At 27.4% G+C, this 19,528-nt stretch overlaps 1 protein-coding gene across 1 annotated transcript in view; it reads left to right on the top strand.

Moving 5' to 3' along the window:
* Window positions 1-1,177: 1,177 nt before the first annotated feature.
* The window catches only part of LOC107162271 (uncharacterized), a 194,081-nt gene continuing 175,730 nt past the window's right edge, over window positions 1,178-19,528 (top strand). The window contains exon 1 of the mRNA XM_089215586.1: window positions 1,178-1,471. Within this exon, the coding sequence (XP_089071712.1) occupies window positions 1,300-1,471 (172 nt within the window). The 5' untranslated portion in view covers window positions 1,178-1,299. The remainder of the gene's footprint in view (window positions 1,472-19,528) is intronic.

The following is a 19,528-nucleotide window of genomic DNA, read 5'->3' as shown; positions in this document are numbered from 1 at the left end:
ACTACTTGGTGTTATTTATGATTACATTTTATTTTGTCAATTAACAAATCAGTGAGATTTCTCAGATATCTAATTAACTAGTGACATGAAATAATACTATATAATATATTATATGATTTAATACTTTATAAATTAGTACGAGATTTATAATATATTCTAGCTTCTCGTGAAAAGTACTATGTATATACTATTCCTTTATTAAAAATCATTAAACTGTATTTTTTTTTAACTGTTAATAATCACTTATGACGTATTTTTCAAGTTATTATTATTATTTTTTTTTTATGGAAATCAAAGTTAAACTGTCCGTTGATTAATACACCAAGCGATTTAACTAATTATACATTTAAATAAACTTTTTTTTTTTAAATAACGAATCAAAAAACGTATTTCATCATCGTATAATATATATATATATTATACACATCTTGACCTAATTCGTTATTTTTCTACACCGTTTAATTATATCGTTTGTCAGATTATAGAACCTTTGACAATTTGTCGCTGGTCGAATGGATAGCGTTCGCTTGAGCAATAACGTGAACGGCAAGGTGGTATACCATTTACATAGGGGCGTCTTATCCCGAGGGAGTATCGATTTTACCGTCCAAAAACACCGTGACTTATGCGAGTCGGTCACTCGGCAACTTGGAAGTTCTCTTGGCATCGCGTTCGTACACACACTCAAAATGTATAGTAAGTATATAATATATCAACCACAAACACACACGAACACAAACGAATGCGTAAGTAGTGTACCTATGTACAGGTACTGGATCGACGGACACAATAAGAGTATGCACAACCCTGTGCGCACGCCAAGGACGAGCCGAGTCTCATTAGTTGACCCGGGCCACGGTCACGGTATCAGCCAAAGGCCAATGGTCTCGTATATACTCGGTGATTATTTATGAGCACACAAACACCAGACGTGGGCATACCTATATATTTAACAGTATATTATACCGTTTCGTGACGTCCGTGTTTTCACGTAGGCAGGCAGACAGGCAGGTAGAGGTAGGTAGTTACACATATTATAATCTACGGTCGTCGTTGTCGTTATGGTAACAAGTCGCGGACAACACACGATGGACTTGGTGTGGTTGGGGGTTGGGGGAGGGTGCGTGGCTTTCAAGCTGTGTGCGGCAAGCGATCGCCTGGCATTGTTCGCGTCCGTTTAGCGTGAAGTGCTAAGTAAGAATTTTCCACGCGTACGGTTTCGACGTGGTTGCGTTTCCGACTGATTTACCGGCGATAAACGAGGTGTCGCCTACGAGACCGGAAATCAACTGCTAGAACATGGTGGACCGGCGAATGGCCTACGAGGCGTACAGGAAGCGAACGGAAATACCTCGAGGACTCGACTATTTGGCTGAACGTCTGGTCAGGGCAGTCATACGCGTGCAACCGAAAAACATTCACCAATTTGCCGCGCAGTTTTTCGACGGTCTTTTGCGGCAACGCGACGAATGTAAGTACCTATATCATAACATTATGTTGTTATGGCGCTGCAAACTCTGATGTGATCGAAATAATTGTATAGAGCTGGTTGAATATAATATTTCAATAAAACCTAAAACACTAACGCAATGTCGGTCCAACTACCCTGTGGTGAATCCCCGGGGCCGTAGAATATTTGTCAATGGGAGCCTACAGTTAAATGAAAAAATGTATAGGTACTATTTAAATCGTTCATGATTTGTGACTTTCAAATTATTTTTATCCAATGACATAGTCTGATTTCTTCGACAAATTTTGTATACGCGGGATTCAAATACGCGTTCTCATATTTTCGCACATCATATTATACAATAAAGTGCAAACGAATATTTTTAAAATTCGAAGATAAGCCATTGTGAAACTTAAACTTTACTTGTCCATCTGTTGAAGAATACATCTTCAAAGTGAAAACAAAGATGGAATTATTAATTTGTTAGGATATTTTACCAACTAATAAAAAATGTAACTATTAGAATAATAATATCTTATATTTTATGTTTATTTTATTTTTTACAACAAGGTATATTATATTATTTTATATGTATACTAATTGTAAAAAATTATGTAAAACATTGTTGATTTTAATTTTTTAAAATCATTATTTGTAATTATTAAGACAGATAAAATTTCTTTTTTTTAAAAAGTTTTTATAGACCTGATCGTGAGCGACACCGATACTGGAGAGTTTGAAGAAACTTAAGCTATATGTCTTTAAAAAGTCCTTGTTTTTTTTTTTAATTCAACTATAATAGGTTTTAACGATTTTAAAATTTTATTTTTTTTACGAATTGTTATTTGTATTTCAATTATATGCAAGAAAAACTTAGAATTTTAATTTGCTTTAGTCTAATCTAACATCTTATAATAAAGTACATCCCAATGGGAAACTTCTAATGCATATATATCATCCGAAGGAGTCAATAATATTGTTTAAACATGAAATACTACTAGTGACTCTCCTTTTTCTTGTATGTATCAATGGCCCGTATAAAATATAATACGGGCATTAACATTTTAATCTATTGAAGATTATTGTTTGAATTATGTTTGTACCAAACAAACTAATAACTGGGCATTATTTATGATTCGTTGCCCTAGGTTTATCGCTCAATATCATATATTTCGCATTTAAAATTAATTTTTAACTCTCTTTTAATGCTCGATAGTAATTATTATCAATTGGCTAAAATATCCTTCACCCGTCATTCTCTATATTTCTGAAAGTTTAATTCTTATAGGTTTCAGTGAATATACCTGTAAGTAAAAACAAGGTAAATAAAAAAAAAAAATTCTCCAAAAAGGAAAAGTATTTTTTTTTTGCTATTGAAAAACTGGAATAACGTGGTCGTAAAAAATAAATAGGGAAATCAAATGTTATGGACGATATAACTCCGGCAACTTGACTTGTGGAACTTTTCGCGCACGCGCGTGTGTGTAAGTAGCAAATAACCATTACATTTATTATGATATAATAATATTCGTATTACATGTTATTTTTATCCTGGTGTTCAGCGACTACGATGATGCAGTTTTTTTAATATAGACTGCTTTATTTAATGCCATCGTAAATCCCGCCGTCGACATTTTGGAAATATACACGGAGACACGCATATTACGAATGATTATGTTCGTCAAAGTATACGTATTTACGTATATCTTACCTACTGCCGATATCAATATATTATCATCATTTCCTGATTTCAGATAATATGAAGATAAAATTATTAATAATTATTAATGGATCGATATAACCTTGACAATGTTAGAAAGTACGTAACAATTTGAGCTTTGACCAGGTAAAAATAAAAATGGTGAAGTTTACATATTATACACGGTTCATTCAGGTAAAAAAAAAACTGGTAGAGTTTACTATAGACCTATTATTACCTTTTTATCTTGACCGGTATTCTGGAGGGCTGTAGTCAATTTGCACCAAAATTGACCCAAAATATTTACAACATGTGTAATTTGCATTATTTTAGATTCTGAACGAAGTGATGAATGTATTGATTTTACAATGATGTGTGTGTTTTTTTTTTTTTTTTTTGTGTCTGTGTACAGCATAACTAGTCGAAATAATGCTTCAATTTCAAACTTTGGGGGTGGTTTCCGATGTAAAAGTGAATATCCTTGGTGCATTATAGAGGTCAAAAGTAAACATTTTCCAACAGTTTTCAAAAAAAATGAGAAAAACAAAAAAAAAATGACAGAAAAACGGGAATTTTTACGCAAAACCAGTTTTCGATCAAATCGATTTTTTTACATGGTTGTAATTCAAAAACTAATCACTGTAAATACTTGACATTTTCACCAAATGTTTATGTTAATGTTATCTATATACAGTTTAATTTTCAAAATTTTTTGACTTTTTTGAGTTATTTATAGACCACTGAAATTTTCGAATTTTTTTCGAATTTTTTTTTGAAGTGTCGGTAAAAAAGTTTTAAATGACCGAAAAAACTTGAAAATTTAATACAAGATTCGTTATGAGTTGTTTTTATTGTAGCTAAAAAAAATTAAAAATCGTTAGGCACAATTATTTTTTATTAGCGTTTATAGTTCAATTTTTTACGAAATCTGTCGAAAATGCGAATATTTGCAAGTAATTTTGAAGTTTAAAAATTATAAAATTTTTTGTGTTTATAACTAAGGATTAAAAATACAACACTAAGTTTTCCATAAGTTTTCCTTTAAGCAGCTATGGAGAAAACTCGAAGCATAATTATAGGAAAAATTTTAAGTACGTTTGAATTTTAAATTTTTACGAAATAGCATAACTATAACAATTTATCCTCAAACGATTTTTAATATTTGTTATTTTTCAAAAAGTATAAGTCATAGATACTTGAAAATTTTACCAGTTATTTAGATTGTCATTTTCTTTACATGATTTAATTTTCAAAATATTTTGACTTTTTTTGAGGTATTTATAGACAATTTTTCTGAACATTTTTTTTTTAAGTGTCGATAAAATTTTTTTGGCCCAATCAAAATACTTGAAAATTTAATACAAAGTTCTGGTGGAGTTTACACAAAAAAAAAACGTTTAAATCCAGTGTCCAAAATCAATAACACATAATTATCTAATAATAATAATAAAGAAAATAGCAAATACTTATAATTTGTAAAAAGATGGTATATAAAACTAAATTTTAATACTGCAAAGAAAAATGGTGGCACAAAAAATAGCTAATCAGAAATGGAATATATTATATACTCACAAAAAACGTTGAGTCCACTAACCGAATTTCAAGAATTCCTATTATACAACAGTGAAGATAAAACATTTATTTTCAACTCTAAGAAATTACAGGTGACATATTTTCCTTAAATGCGAATATTACAATTATTAAGCATTGTGTTAGTTAATGTTTTACCATGTCAAAAGGAATAGTGTCACAATTTGAAACACGATTTAATAATAAGGCCAAACTGATTAATCGACATAAAAATATTACTAAAGTGTTTCATTTAGAATTAAAAGGCCAATGGATTTTATATCATACGGAAAAAAATAATTACAATGAAAAAATCAACATACGCAAATATTTTTAAGACTTTGAAAAATACAAAACTATTTTGTAATGAAAATAAAATTAGAAAATTAGTCTTACAAAAGTTATGCATGTGTTCGGATAAAAAACAATGGGATATAAAAGAAAATATGAAGCAATTTTTTTCTCCAAAATTTGATGACAAAAATTAGAAAATTCACTTTAACAAAAAACAGAAAATGACCAAAAAGGTAAAATTTTAAATACCAGTTATGATGGCTGGAACCAAATTGATTCCCGAGCTACAACCCCACATGCTAAATTGGTTCCCATTTGAAAAAGGTATTTTATTAAGTCAAGCCGAATTGATTCCCGTTTAATTACGCACATTTTCTTTCTCAATTTTTTAGGTTTAGGACTGTCAACTTAAAAGCAAGCTTGGTTAAAAATACGCGTAATGAAGATTATATGAAAAAATTATATAATATATACAATTTTAAATCGTTGATTTGGAAGTCAACTATAGTCAACTATAGGTGTAGGTACGAAATGCAAATAATAAAATATAATAAATACAATTATTTAAAATCGTTGATTTGCAAATTTGAAGCAAACTTTATTTGAGTATTCAATTCGTGCTTCGCCAATTTTTTAAAGAATAATCAATAATTGATTTAGTGATTATTTGTATACGACTATGGTTGCATATCTAAACGACATTAAATTTGCTGTTTTGGGAAAAACTTTGAATCTTCATTAGAAAGAATAACAAATATTTTTATTCAGCTAGACGAGGCGGGACTAAAATTAAAAGCAAATTAATGTGTATTTTTAACTCTTAAATAGAACTTTTAGGACACGACATTTCTGGCAGTGGAATTGTTCCAATAGAAAAAAAAAATAGCAATAAAATAATTCCCAATACCCAAAAAGGTACAAGATGTAAGGTCATTCATTGGACTAACAAATTATTATAGGGAATATATACTGTGTGTATCATTGTAAATATAATTGATAACCAACTAACCTTGTTATTATATAAACATATACACTGTGACTTCACCTAAAAAATTAATTATTTAATAAATCATATGTAAAAATATAATTCTTCTCCTATTTCTTTATTAATGTTGTACCAATAAAGAAGATTTAAATATGGTGCAGCCGTAAACGAAAACTACATACCTAAAATCGTGCATTTATAAAATAAAAAAATTATCAGTCAACGAAAATGGAGTTCAACAAACCAGCACCGCTTAAAATGACAGGGAATATCACGCAGAATTTCAAATTTTTCAAACAAGCAGAATTATATATGACTGACACAGAAACAAATGGTAAGTCTAATAAGGATACACAGGTAGTGCGATTGTTAAACTTAGTGGGTAACGAGACATTAAAAGTGCACTTTAGTGTGTGAAAAAGACATAGATGAAGAAGTTTCTACAATTCTAAATAGAATGGAAAACTATTGTTCACCAAGAACAAATGAAATTATGGCACATTACAATTTTTTACGGTTAAACAAAATATAATAGTTTTGATGTATATTTAACAAGACTAAAAGAACTCATAAAGCCGTGTAATTTTAGTATGCTGGTAAATAAGTTACTCAAGACACAAATTATATAGGGTATACAATGCAGAGATACGCTGGAGAATTTTTTACAAGAGGATATGACCTTAGAAAAGTGGTGTCATTCTGATTCTGTCAATCGGTATAGGTAGCAGAAAATAATTATAAATATTTTCTGTATTTTAATTTAAAAGATGGGTTTCATCAATTAAATTTTGATAAATAATCCAATAATTATTGTATATTTAGCATTCCCTTTTGATGCTAGACATTTTTGAGAGCTCCATTTGAATTAGCTTCTATACCAAAAATCTTTCAAAAATTATTCAATAAATACTTTGGGTACCTATATAAATAATGTAACGGTTTATTTTTATGGCATACTGTGTGCGAAAAACACTGTTTATGAAATGGATAAAACAATAGAAGAAGTTATAGCTAGAGTAGCAAAAAAATATAACATTAAAGTTAATCCAAATAAAGTATAATTTTACCAAAATAAAGTAAAATATTAAGGATTATTATTTTCCAAGGAAGGAATAAGATTGGTCTGGTATTAACAGTGTAGGAGATAGATAACTAAATTTTTATCTAGATAAAGATAGAGATAAATAAATTTAATTCTTATCTAGATAAAGATGATTAAACAACCATTTTATCTAGATAAAATTAAGATAAATTGTATTTTATGAAAATTTATATTTATTTACAATAGATGTTTAACTATACTGTTTTCATAACCAATACAGCCACAGAATTCAGTGTCCTTTTAATAGAGCAGAGAGATCTGGATGAATAGGATGAATAATAAATATAAAACAGGCATTAATATTAATTGTTGCATATGCATATTGTAGCTAGTGGCTTACTACTATCTACAACAACCCAAGTCTTATTTTTAAGGTAGAAGCAATAGTAAAACTTCCATTTAAAAGAACATTATTATATTAGAATTAATAAACTTTTAAAAATAATTGCATGTGAAAAAATCTTTTGATTTTAAGCAACACAATTATATACAAACCTGATACATAATTTATCTCGATCATTCGTTCATTTTGCTCATTTAGAATTACACTATGGGTATGGGAAAAGAGTGCTGTAACCAATCAATATAACCGTAACGTGTGAAATAGGTAGGTACCTATTTATGATATTTATTAATAATATTCAGATAATAATACTGAAATAAACACAAATAAACCCATCATTATTGTTAAATTAGCTGATGGTAATATTTTTATACCATAACCAATAAAAACAATTCCTATATATAATATATTTATATTAAATAATAACGATTACAATTTTTAAAAATTCAATTGTAATTAAAACCAAAACGTATGCAAAAAAAAAAAAAAAAAACTTTAATTTCTGAACATAGTTGTTAACAGTTTATTTATATTTATCTAGATAAGATAAAGATAATTTTTTATTTATCTAAATAATCCCTAAACTTGGTATTAAGTTGTAATATTTGCATGAAATAAAGTAATTTCCTATTGCAATTGGAACCTCCCTAACAACCATCCTCCTGGACGACCAAGGACATCATCATATGCTGACAAGCAATATTGTGACAACGACGGTCAATATCTAACAAAGTTTACAATTTTAATTTATTCAGTGCGAAGCTGTACATATAGAACGACCGTTGACATGAATTAATCAAAAAATGTCATATGCATATACTTAATAAATTGTATACCTGTTTTTAGTTATTAGTGTACGAAAAATATTTACAAATATTATTTGTCTACGTGGGTTCTAATTAAACTTTTAATAATTTTGAAACATAATTTAATTGTATGTTACACTGAAAAAAGAAATTCCACCAGCATGATTGGCTCACTGGATCCATATAATATGATTTATATACAAATTCATGTATTATATTTATATATTTTTTACTATAAGTATTTTGTTTATGTGAATGTAAGTACAGAACAAATTACATAATAAGTAATTTGAGTAATTTGAAACGTTTCTTCGTTTCTTATTTGTATTATGATTTGAATTTTAAGCTAAATAATAACTAACAGTTTGCACAAAGCTGGCATTATTGCATAATATATAAATAAATAAATACACACATATATATATATATATATATTGACATAATTTATTTGTCAGATCATAATATAAATAAAAATAACATACAAGCAATTATATAAATGTAAACACACTTTACGCTAATAACCATTGTCCATTGTTGTTGAAGCGTTTTGAACAATAAAAAAAAAATATATCGACTCACATGAATAAAAAGTACCTACCTAATAATATATTTTCGGATGTAATACGGAATATATTAGTCAATTTATTAATTGATTTAATACAAATTAAAGCCATATCGTATATATTAATGACGATAATAATTGACACATCTGAGGGGCTATAAAAATAATAATTTAATCGTATTCGAATAAAACTAACATTGGTATTGATATCCATGACTATTCTGAAGAACATGACTAAATAAATAGGTGTATCATCACAACTTTGTGATACGTATACCACCTTTGCCTCGTCTATCGCAAGGTTCTTCGCTTCCATTATATATTCTTTTAACATGGCCGACCAACGAAATGCGGAGAACTATGGTAAAGCAATGGTTTTTTGTACAGGAAATCGGGAATTTGCGCGAACCGGATGAAAACAGTTTTTTTGTCATCATACCTATTTATTTAGTCATGCTGACAAACATGACGTGCGGGCGTAAAAGGTATTTTATGCGTAATATTTATACTGTAACCTAGTAGTTACAGATTTTCTTTAATCTATTATATGGCATTGATAGTGAAATTTCCAATTGGTACACAATAAATAAGCGCATCTGAAGAATTCTTTATTAATTTTGTAATTTAATTTAATTAATATAAAAACTAAATAGAGCTATTGCAGTGCTTTGACGTTATGACTCAGATACAACATTTTTTTTTTGTATTTGATCATTGAAACGACCTCTAAGTCTTCGTCAATGCTTATCACAAGTGGGTAGTAGGGATATAATGTGATCTATTTATCTATGTATATATTACTATATACATGATACTACCACCCTGATGAACTGATGATTGTGTGAGTCGTAATCAACTGCGTGACCACTGCGCCACTCCGGGCCCTTCGACCCTAAAGGACTGTTCACTGAGTGATAAAGTAAACCGTTTCGAGTAGAGGAATTTTGGAACATCATTTGAGAAAAATATTATGGAAGTTGAGCTATAATTGATAAAGTAAAAGAAAAATTATATTAATTAAATTAAAAGTAAAAAAAATAAAACAAATAGGTACTTTGAAAGTTAATATAAGTAATAATACAATTATCACAGACAACGAGGAATTTAGAAAAATTAATATAAATCCAGAAAATCCCATTTTATTTATATGGCACTTAGTGTGTCCATAACATCTAATTTAAGTGTCACTATCGATCTGAATTTTATATTTTGGCAGAGTTGAGGCAACTCATAAATATCAAATGTTAAAAATTAATTTCAATAATACAATTTATTATAGCACGGAAATACTCATAGGCTATTCAGGTATATCAGTTTAGTGAGTTTAAATTATTTTTCAAGGTATTTCATAAGAAGTTATAATTACCTGAGCTATTTTCAGTAGACGTTTGTTCTACATAATTTTATATAAGATTATAAGAAGTATGGTGTATCATGTACTACTAGTATCATGAGAACTCTAAATATAAAAATAACCACTTTTTAATAAAAGCTACTTGTGTTGATGACGATGGACTAACGGCTGTTTGTAGTCAATTTGCACCAAAATTGACCCAAAATATTTACAACATGTGTAATTCGCACAATTTTTTTAAAATGCATTTGTAATTTTCACCAAAATAAAGATATGTACTTTGACCATCCTCAGGTAGTAAGAAATAGGAATTATTATTTGCGCCAAAATTAAAATCGATTATTTTTTCAATAGTTTTTCGATAGTACAAACTTACAAGTTTTTATATCCTAATATAAATTTAGCTTAGTTTTTATTTAGAAAGTAGCTGAGCTTATACACATATTGATGTAAGTACTCAGCTTAGGTATATAAAATTGTATAATTATGAATATAAAAAAAAAAGTTGGCCAATTAAAAAAACTATATGTTATTAAATCGTATTATTATTATTATTATTATTATTATTAAAATTATTATTGTCGTTCGTGTTAATCTAGTCTCGACGTCTACGAAGATATCGAGAGAAAATCGGATATTTCAAAATCGAATATTCGATAATCGAACAAAATAAATAATCTTTTTGGTGTAAATTTCAAATTCTATTTCCGACTACCTGAGAGCGGTGCAAATTACATACCCTTATTTTGGTGCAAATTACAAACTCCCATGGTAACATGTGTTTTAAAGTCACAAATACCGTGTATCAAATTTTAAACATATTTTCTATTCTTATATTTTTTTTTCACCTTTAAATCAAACTATCTTTTCAAATTCAAAATAAGTAAATTTTAATTAAATTATATATTGTTTGTTTTTAACATTTTGTCCTTTTTTGTTTATGCTACGAAATTAAAAGAACTAATAATAATTGTTAGGTATTCAAAGCTTGCGTGGTTTAAGACTGACGCTAATGTATGTTAAATATTTATATTTTATAGTATTATATTCTTTAAAAACGAGCTTAATCATAATGCATAAATTATTTTAAAGTGTTTTCTGTTATACTATTAATTTTGTAAATATTTGATCTGCAGTAAAATAATTACGTTGGACATCTTCAGTACCTAATATTTGAGACTGAAGATGTAAATACAGTGCTCTGATTGAATACTAATATTAGTCAAACGCTTAATATAATGATTAAATGTTCAATAATGTTAATTTTTTATCTTTCAAAATATCTTTGAATGGGCAAACGTAAATTGCGCCCGACGAAAGGAAAAAATTGTAAATTGCGCCTGGTATTTTTTGGGTATACATTTCTATGTTGTAAATTGCGCCCGGTATTTTCCAGGTATAAATTTCTATGTAGTGAATTGCGCCCAGAAGAAATATTATCTTTATTATAGTCATTTAGTATTACCCAGAGGACACCACGAGGAGGCGACTATCACTATCCTCCAAAAATTATTTTTAATATTATGGAATTAATAAGTTGTTTTAAATATTTTTAGGTTAATTTTTACAGTAAATAATAATAAAAAAATTGTAATACTAAAAAAAAAAGTATAAATTATATAATATAGAATTAATAGTAGGTATAATAAAATTATAAGTTATATATCAGCATTCAGCATAGTAATGAGACATCATTTTTACATATTCAGCTCTCGTAATTGTATTTTCATTATATTTTTGAATAATTTTTTTCATCGTTTGAAATTTTTTTTTTGATTTGTTGTTTTGAAATTTAAACGGTTCATTTATACTATTGATTTTTATGTAAATTTCGGACTGTAGCTCTAATAATTTATCCATAAAATTATAAATATGAGGATGAGGAGTAAAAAAGCTTTTATTAAAATGACTGTGGAAAGATTCACAGGCATTAGTAGTCCGTGTTAAAGTTGCGGAAGCTGATGCCCAAATATTAGGAGGAAAGTCAGCAAATAAAATATAAGTGTTTAAAATATAGCAAGAAAATTGTACAAGTCGATCATCTTCAGGCATTGTAGGCATTAATTCATAATTAAAATAATCGAAAACATTTTCTGGCTCTAAAAATACCATTCCAAACACATGTAATAACCATTCTCTAATAATAGATCCGTTTAATTTATACTCTGAACTTAAACCAACTTTTTGAATTCGTCTCCACCAGGCCTGTGTTAAGTGAAATTGGCTAAATGCAGTTCGTATTTCCATGTTGTCGTGTGGTGCGAAAAACATACTAAAGTATTAGTAGTCGTAACCTGTAGTATACGTAGTCATTTCGATATCGCTAATATCATATATAATATAATATAATATAAATATAAATATAATATAATGATTAACATTTGGTTTTTACACCAGTAGATGTACAAAAGTGTTTAAAACGGATGAATTCAAGGTCACTTAGATTAGATACTATGGGCGCATTTTACTACATAAATATTTATACCTGAAAAATACCGGGCGCAATTTACTATACCCATTTTACAAATCAAAAAATGCTGGGCGCAATTTACTATACTATTTTCACTACCTGCTCACTATGGGCGCAATTTACAATCGCCCCTTTGAATTCGTACAATATTTTTTTTTTAAATCAGAATTTTTAATTTTTTTTTACTAGTGTTAACCCACGGCAACATAGGTCTTTAGGTGTAGTCTGGTACGGTAGTCGTTAGGGGTCGTTTTTGTGCATTTACTTGTGGGTTTTAAATTGGTAGGTTTTAACACATATTTATGTATGAGTGCCAAGGATATATTGTTAAAAATCTCGGGTTGTCATCTTTCCGGGAGCTAGCAATACGCTCAGTGCGTTTCCGTAGAATGAGCGTACGATTGCGCTTCACCAATCCACTTCTTTTTTAAAAATTATTATTTTATTACATTCGATTTTAAATAACGTAGTTCCGAGTATATAAAATAATATTATATTGTTTATATTATATGCATTTTATGAAATTTGAATATATTGTCTATCTATAGTTGAAAAATGATTCCTGAGATACGCTCGTTCAGAACATATGTCGTTGGAAAACCAGTCAATAGATATTATTTTATTCCCAAAAAATAAATAATTCAAAAACTTACAAACAACGATATTGATACCTTCACAAAATGTATAAAAAATATTATGAACCTCATCAAATTGTAAGCCTGTAAGAGTCACAAAAAAAAAAAAAAAATGATGGCAATGATTTTGCTCAATATTTGTTTACGTTGGGTATATTTTGGTGCAAATTATACACACCCTATACCCATAAACCAATTATTTGTTAAAAAAATTATAGATGCTTTTAAATTTATTCATCAGTTCCTAGGGTAACCCAGGTGTATAATAACGCAAAATTATAGCAATTTTAATGTGTTATACCAACTGAAAAATTATCACGATTGCAAAAATAATAGTTTCATCTAGAGTTTCAGCCCGAAATCATAATAATATTACTTATGCTGAGAGTAAGCCAAAGAACAAAAAAAAGTTAAAATAGAATAAAACACAAGTACAGGAGAAGTAGGTATTGAGTTTTGTGGCCCACCTACAATATGGTCTTAAACACTAACATTGGGTATTTAGATTATTTTCGGATTTATAAGAAATGTATTAGGTTTCAAGAGCTTTCTTATGACTTTATAATTAAGTGTATAAAACATTTTAGTTTATTAATTAATAGCCTTATAATTTATGTCCTTTCACAAAACAATGGAAATGAGACAACTTATTGTGCGCTCATTCCACATTAAATAATGTTTTTGTTAAGTCACAATTTAATTTAAAATAAAAATTTTAATTTTATGCATAATTTATATAATTAACTCAAATAATTTATTATATATACATTACTCCAGTTTAAAATAATAATATTTTATATTAATTTTAGGTAAATATGGCATAGTATGCATATTTAATTCATTCAATAATTCTGTTACACCGTTGACTTTCGATCGTTTGAAGTTCAAGAGACTGAGATGAAAATTTTATTGATAGATACCAAATAGGATGTTAATAATTATTAATTACTAATTAGAATTATTTCATAATGAAAGCATAATTTAATAAAATAATGTGACTATGATTGAATTATTCATATGTTTATGAAAAATAATGTGAAATACAGTTAGTTCATTTTAAATATTTTCACACTATTTTACTATCTTAATTTGACATTTTATATAATTCGAGCGAAAAAAAAATGTATATTGTAACAATATATTATAAACGATAATCGTTTGATAAAATCTGATCGAACTAAACTATTGGAATAATATGAATTCTTTACATAACAATAGCTGTAAATTAATGATTATAATGTTATAATATATTATTCTAGACAGCTCCATATCGGATGTTTTTGAACTGTATGCATAATGACTAGAAAATAATAGAAACAGAATTCACAATAAAACGAATTAAATAAAAAATTTCTAAAAAAAATTAGAAAATTATATTTAATATTTTTAAATAACATTTTAAAGCACTAATACTTCTAATTTCAACCATCAGTACATTTTTTAGCGTTTTATGTTTTACATAATCTTTGTGATACTCACAGATAAATTACATTTCGGACAATAAACAGTCAGGTTTAATAAACGTTTCCAAAACATACTCAGAAAATAGTCGATCATCCGTAAGAAAATTTACCTTGCACCTGTATATTTTGCAATGTTGCTTAGGGGCAAAAATAATATAGTGCGTTCAGTCGTATGCTTATAAAAACGTACCATCGATATGGACCGCGTGCAATCTTATCGCGCCCTTTCAAACTAGTTACCTACATCAGTTTTAAACTTAAATTGAATAATATTATTCTGTTATTTTTTTGAATTTTGTTAAACGATTCTCAGGTACGTAACTTTACGAGATTTCAAGGAACGGTAGGTCCAATAATATTGAAAAATGTTCGATTATTAGGAATATAAATGGAAATAACATTTCATTCCGGGAGCTTTAAAATTATATTTTCCAGGAACTAAATTCGTTTTATTCATCATAAAATTTAAATGGGAAATATTATTATACAGCATTTTTAATGCCATGATATTTTCATGGAATTTTCCGTATATTATATGATATTCATATATTATATTTGGTGTAATAATATGTTTGTGTAAAGTTGAATCTAATTTTCAACTCATAAAATCGAAAAAGTAATACTAATGAAAAAGTTTTACAATTTATTTATTTTGCTTCGGTATATTTTTATTTATCGAACCCAGACGTATGGAACAGAGCAGCAATGGATAGACAATTTGTTAAGCCTATCTATAAAAAAAAAATATATACAAATACATGTAAACATTTAAAAGCAATACCTAGTAAAAGAAGTTAAGTAAAATTTTAATCTATTTTATATAATTTAAGAATAATTTAGACATTTTTTTAATAACTTCATTTTTAGTGCATTTTAAATTATATTAGTGTACTTTTTAATATGGCATCTTTCTTGTTTTTCAGCGCATAAATTTCACATTCTTATAATAATCAATTGTATTTTGATCAAATAATATGCACATAAGCTAGCTGGCAATACATGAAAATACGCGTAATGAAGGTTATATGAAAAAATTATATAATATATACAGGGTGATTCTTTTAAGTGGGTACACTAATTTTCTCGAAAAGTATTTACTTTTTCAAAATATTTTTTACATGGTTTCAAGTTGTAAAAAAACAACGTTTTTACTAAAAAATTATATGTTTAAATATTTTTTATCCTTATAATTTTTAGGTTTTTAATTTTTTAAATGACACAACATAGTTTTAATTTCATATTCCAAAGCAGAATATTTTTCTAAGTGAATCTAAAAATCGAATTTAGGAAGAGTAGTTTATGAGTTATAAGTATTTAAAGTTTTGACAAGTGGAGTAGTGGACAAACATTTGGCAGGTTAACCCCGTACCACTCCACTCTGCCAATATAAACTTTAAATACTTATAACTCATAAACTACTATTCTTAAATTCAATTTTTATGAATCAAAATACTTAAAAAAATATTCTGATTTAGATTATGAAATTAAAATTCTATGTTGTCATTCAAAAAAGTAAAAATAAGGATAAAAAAATATTTTAGAATACATTTTTTAAATAAAAACGTTGGTTTTTGAAATAATGAGTGTTCAATGATAAAATAATCACTCGGTATATGTTTAATATGTATATTATTTGTATTAAACCATTTTTAAGAACTTTTATTTGGTTAAATCCTTAGTATAAACAATTGATAACAGATTGATGAACGATTTGTTTTAATTTTGAATTAGGTAAATCAAAGTAATCAAAAAAAAATACTCACTAAATAATTTACATTAAAAAATAGAGGTTCTTTTTAAAAATCAGAAAATTGTATGGACACAGAAAATTTTAAATTGTGTAAATAATCTCAAGAATTTGAAAATATAGTTTTTAAATATGATTTTTAAAATTAAAAATATCAGAATTTGAACAAATTCATTATTAAAGGCAAAATATGGGGATAAGCGTGCACGGAAAATTGTGCTATTTGTATGACCAAATAACTTTGTATACAGGGCCGGTATTTCATATTTTAACGGTTTCGGTTTCGGTTTTTGAGAACGGTTTTCTAAATTTTCTGGTTTTTGTTTAGGTTTTAAGATCGGTTTTTCAAACTTTTTGGTTTTGGTTTCGGTTTCAAAAAAGGTTTTTAAAAAAATTTATCGGTTTCAAGAACGGTTTTTGAAAATGTTTGGTTTTGGTTTTTGGAACGGTGTTTTAAATTTTTATTATATTTTCTTACATCTAAAAACCGTTGACCCAATTTTTATTATCTATCTATTAACTATTAAGGGCTGAGCCTAAAGTCCTAAAAATTAAAATATAGGTATTCGATTTGTAAACTTTGTGTAGAATGTACATACAATATTCCAAGTTAGGATTAACAGAACTAACTTCGTGTTCTCAACAACGTAGGTAGTAGGTACCTACCTGCTTTTGCATACAACATATTATAGAGATCATTATTCGATTACATTACATTAATATTTAATTTTTTTTTTTTTTTTTATTAATTAAAGGCTTCAAATACAATGTTTATTAGCCTACAATGGTTTACATATTTAATTTTAATATTTAATTGTAATTTACAATAATATTGCATTAGGTATATTACAGACTACAGTATAATAAATCTCATGATATGTCATGTTAAATCTCATCTCATGTTATGCTTATGATATTTGAACAAAGTATTAAATTTAAATTTAAATGGATATTTGCTAAAAAAGGTTATTGGAGTATTGACAATTCTGTTATTTAAAAAGGTATAAATACACGTTTAACACACATTTTTAATCCAAGAGATTGTTAGAAATTTATATATTTCTATTTTTTAATAACATTTGTCGTTTTTATTACCAATACTCAATATGCAATAAATAATAACATTACAATTAATATAATATAACAACAATACAGATTACTGATTAGTGATTACAAACATGTATAACCGCATAGGGGCGAACAAAATAATAGTAGTTATATTATATTTTAATTTAGAACCAATACAATAAGTATAGGAATAATATAAAATATAAATAGAACAATATTCGTATTACCAAATACCAATAGATATTAATATTTCGTAATACTGATTAATGATTACCTAAGAACATCGGGATTTTTATTAATAAATTCCAACATTATATTATTTTCTTCGAATGAAAATACTCGTTTTAACTAGAATTATAAATAATATAATTAACTTTATAAAATTTGAAGAAACCAATATTGATTTTAAATTTTAATCGGTTTTTCAAAAACTGATCAAGAACGGTTTTTCAATTCTATGGTTTCAGTTTGGGTTTTATAAACGGTTTTTTAAAGGCCTCGGGTTTCAGTTATGGTTTTTTAACCGGTGTTTTAAAGCTTTTGGTGTCGGTTTCGGTTCCGGTGTTCAATAATGAAAAAACCGAGGTTTTAACTGGTTTTTGAAAAACCCCTTTCGATCTCTGAATTCGATCCCTGAATTTAAAATTAAGTTTTTTAGTAAGTTAAATAAAATTAGCATGTATTTTGTATCATAACAATATTGTAATAAGGTTAGACATATTATTTTATTAACTTATAAAATTGTACAACGAAAATAAAATAAAATTTATATTATCATATTTATAGAAACTGCGAAAAACGTGTTAAGTTAATAATACTAATTTTCATAATAATAAATATGCGAATGTGTGATTCGCCACGTTATATCGACCGTTGCGCCATATATTAATTATTATATATCATCATATATTCATATCAATTATCAAAATTCAAAGTATATTCATTAACATAAAATATCAAATCAAATAATATTATATTATTTCACGCCTATAACTGCCCACCACTGCCTATAATATAGGAATATTGTGTTTCTGGTTTCACTAACTACTTTTTAATTAAAACGGAATTTATTGTAAAAAAGGAACCAAAATACTATGTACAAATTTACTAAACAAAATATATGATCATATGAATATTGATTACCTGTTGGCGCCCACAGAAATTTTTCTAGGGGGGGGGGCAATGTTAGGATTTAAGGATAAATATTATAATTTTACTAGGTGTTTTAAAATAATAACATTTTTATTATACTCGTATACAATGTATTATATTTTATTATATTACAACTTATTTTATACTTTAAATTTGGTGTATAGTATATAGTCATTTATCTTAAAACTTTCAATTTAAAAAAATATTTTGAAAAAGCCAGGGGGGCAAATGCCCCTGCTTGCACCTCCCTGCGGGCACCTATGGTATACATTTGAGTATTTGACATTACACAGCAGACCGTACGGAGCAAGAGCTCGTCGAAAACAATAAATTGAATAAATAATTGTGTGTGTCAGACAATTGTGTCTTTTTGATTTACGCTATACTCTGCGGTATTTTCACCGTAAGGGTTTTACCGCCACGGTTTTTCTAACGAATCTAGCCTTAATCGTCTAGTTATATGATTTTATTTATAAATAGGTAAATATTATAATATGAAAATAATTATTACGACCATCTATATATTTTATTGACACACACAATTGCGGTGGTATGCTTCCATAGTTCCATGTATTATTTTTACTTCAAAACCAGCGGTATCGATGCACTGTTATATTATTCTTATATTCTACAAATATGACTAATATGAGACAATTGAAGATGCATCTTCAATTAAAACGACATTAGATAATAAATATTTCAAATTGTATAGATTGTTAATGCGTTTTAAAAGATAAATAAATAAAAATAATTTTCAGTTTGGTGCCCCTCCTTGCTGGCGCCCTGGGCAGTCGCCCAGGTCGCCCATAGCTTTCGCCGGCCCTGTTTA

This window comes from Diuraphis noxia, unplaced genomic scaffold (assembly GCF_037042655.1).
Source record: "Diuraphis noxia isolate RWA-SAM2 unplaced genomic scaffold, SU_Dnox_SAM2 contig0001, whole genome shotgun sequence".
In the NCBI taxonomy this organism is placed as follows: Eukaryota; Metazoa; Arthropoda; class Insecta; order Hemiptera; family Aphididae; genus Diuraphis; species Diuraphis noxia.
Note: the sequence above shows the minus strand (reverse complement) of the source record. Positions and strands in the feature narration are given on the sequence as shown.